Raw genomic sequence first — 3010 nt, 5'->3', positions numbered from 1 at the left:
CTCTGGTCTCCTGTGTGTCAGCAAAATGTCCAACGAATTCTGAAGACAAATTGTAAGTACATAAGCAGCAGAGAGCTTCAGCTTTTCAGACCCCAAGTACCAAATTAGTTTTGACTAAATTCCCACAGCACAGAAGACATGTGTTCATCCCACATTAACCCTATCTAAATCTTTATCTTTTTTATGCATATTCCTCAAAGCCCAAGACTATCACTAGAGATTTTAATATTAGTCTTTGGCTCTCTAGAAAATAACGATTCTCTTGCTTATCCTGAAAACAAGATTGCTTTCTGTCTCTAAGAAAAGTTAACAGAGTTAAGTTCTGGTTACGACCCCAAATGGTGTTAGCCGATACAAGCCTAATAATTTAGATTAAACTTATCAGTGATCCTGGAACTTTAAGCACAGACCTCACATCCCTTAGTTAATCTCTCCCTATTCTTGTGCCCGGCTGTCCATACCACCAACACTAGATCATGTACTGTTTCTGTCTTTTCCTGAGTCACAACTTCATTCTGAAAAGCATCTTGAGGAGTCTCCGGCGTATCTCCTTTGTCTTAATGGAATAGATGATAGGATTTAGCATAGGAGGCACAAAGAGATAGAGAACAGACATGAGGATATGGACTGCATGAGGCAGGCCAGCCCCAAAGCGATGCACAATGGAAACACTGACCATGGGCACATAGAAGATGAGCACAGCCAAGATGTGGGACACACATGTGTTGAGTGTCTTCAGGCGCTCCTCCCGAGATGCAATGGCCAGCACGGATTGCAGGATAAGCACATAAGAGATGAGGATGAGTGCAGAGTCCAGGCCAAAGGTGAGCAACACAATGGACAATCCATAGTGGCCATTGAGGGAAACATCAGCACAGGCCAGTTTAATCATGTCCACATGTAGGCAGTAAGCATGGGAGAGGATGTTCTGAGGGTGACAGAAAGGCAGCCTGTGCAAAAGCACTGGGAAGACAACAATGAGAACAAAGCTACGAAGGACTGTTCCCAGGCCCATTGCCACAATGCGAGCGTTGGTGAGCACCGCGGCATAGCGCAGGGGATTGCATATGGCTACATAGCGATCAAAGCTCATGGCTAGAAGGATGCCAGACTCTGTCCAAGAAAAGAGATGTATAAAAAACATCTGAGCCAAGCAGGCGTTAAAGCTGATCACTCGGGCATGGAAGCAAAGGGCAGCCAAAACAGTTGGTAGTGTGGAGAAAGACACGCCCAGGTCATTGACTGACAGCAGAGACAGGAAGTAGTACATGGGCTGGTGTAAGCTCTGCTCCTCCTTGATGATGAGGAGGATCAAGGAGTTGCCTATGATGGAGATGGCATAGAATAAAAGGAGAGGGAGAGACAGCCAGGGCTCCATGGCTTCCATTCCTGGAAAGCCTGTCAGAATGAAGCTGGGAGCCTGAGAGGCATTGATCCTGAAGTGTCCCATGGGATGACAGAGTCATTTGTCACCAGTCAGATGGATGTTTTGGAAAACTATAACATGTGACCAATACGACTGGTATTCCTGTGGATGGAAAGGCAGCACATAGCTTTATTTTCTTTTAATAATAATTGCACATGAATTTGATCTCTGAAATCCACTGGTGAGCTGATCAGAAGGTTTTTAACCTCTAGCTATGGGAAGATGCTTTTTTTCTAGGCCTCATTCAGAAAATGAATTGGACATCAAGTGTGGGAGTTGAGCATCTCATTCAGTCTCTTAGTAGCTTCTTGGGCATGGTCTTTATGATCAGTCAGTCAGCTACCTCCATATGCTTCCAACTTCATAGCCATTACCTAAGTTGATCTATAGGAAATTAAACATCCAATCTGAAAAATAAGAAAACAAATGTCTAAGTAAAATAAAGTTTCTTGAAAAGGAAGCTATATGGCTAGAACCTGAATTCTACTCAACTACAATCTCCAGGGTTTTTTTTTCTCTGTAAACTGATAACATATTGAATGTTTTTGTGTTTATGACATACCATTGCTGTTCCTCAGCTGGAATGTCAGATTTTCCCAGGTGTAGGTGATAAGAAATGTTGCCTTCCATCTGCCCAAATGCAGCTGTGAGAGGACGTGGTGGAAGAGCAACATACCTTTTGTTTTACATCCTTCTTCTTTGCCCTCTTGTATATGTTTTAGACACGCTCATTTGAGCAAGAAACTCCATTTGACAATGTTTTGTAACATTTCTGTGTCAAGCCTATAAGCATTTACTGCCTTGTAAAAGGTGGCTTTAGAATTTGTTTGCCAGATCAGTTTCTGTGTCTCACAGATAATCATTAACACACATATCCATAATTGAATAGCATACTGTTCCTATCTTTATTATTTTATATAAGCCTCATAAAATAGTTTCCTGTGGCAGAAGATAAGTATTATATCAGGGAATATTAATATTAGATATCAGAAGGAAATTACTTCTTGGGGTACAAGGATTTGAGACAGTCCCAAGAGTCCGGAAGGAAGGATGAGTTTGCTGGAAAATAGCATTAGTATTGAAGTGATAGAAAGGGCAGACAAGAAATACTTGGAGACATTTTTACAGTGCAATGACCTCCTGACAACACCATACAAAGAAAGAACACTACTTGTTTTAGGGGATCCATTCACTTTAAGAAGAAAATCTAAAATTGTCCTAACTAAAAGCCTGCTTAAGGGGGAAAAGAATAGCATTCATATCTGTTTCCACTTAGCCGGAGAAGATAAAGTGGCCTTTGTGGCCCCTTCTGACACTAATGTCACTTTTCTTAGTAGTTGTCAGGGAATTTACACTAAGGAACAGAATGAGGACAGGGCGTGAAAGAAGTGGTAAAGAGTTAGAAAGACAAGAGAACAAATAGAGGAAAGGCTGAAATAAAAAGAAATGTTAAAAAGAAATACTATGAAAATGAAAAAGGCCAAGTGGGGAAGTGTAAGGTTCCGGATGCAAGATCAGAGAGGGAAGACTAAAGTGACAACGGCAGCAACACTGAGAATAAAGATTAAGAGAAACTCAAATACC

The 3010-nt window shown here is 41.5% G+C and overlaps 1 protein-coding gene across 1 annotated transcript; it reads right to left on the bottom strand.

The window, feature by feature from the left end:
* Nucleotides 1-502: 502 nt before the first annotated feature.
* On the bottom strand, nucleotides 503-1450 carry LOC308418063 (olfactory receptor 51I2-like; the record flags this gene model as incomplete). Its single annotated transcript, XM_080913394.1, has 1 exon — nucleotides 503-1450. One exon carries the CDS (start codon nucleotides 1448-1450, stop codon nucleotides 503-505), a length of 948 nt encoding a protein of 315 aa, XP_080769520.1.
* Nucleotides 1451-3010: the final 1560 nt, after the last annotated feature.

Source organism: Micromys minutus (genome assembly GCF_963924665.1).
Source record: "Micromys minutus genome assembly, chromosome: 2".
NCBI classification, from domain to species: domain Eukaryota; kingdom Metazoa; phylum Chordata; class Mammalia; order Rodentia; family Muridae; genus Micromys; species Micromys minutus.
This window is presented reverse-complemented; position numbering and strand designations above follow the sequence as displayed.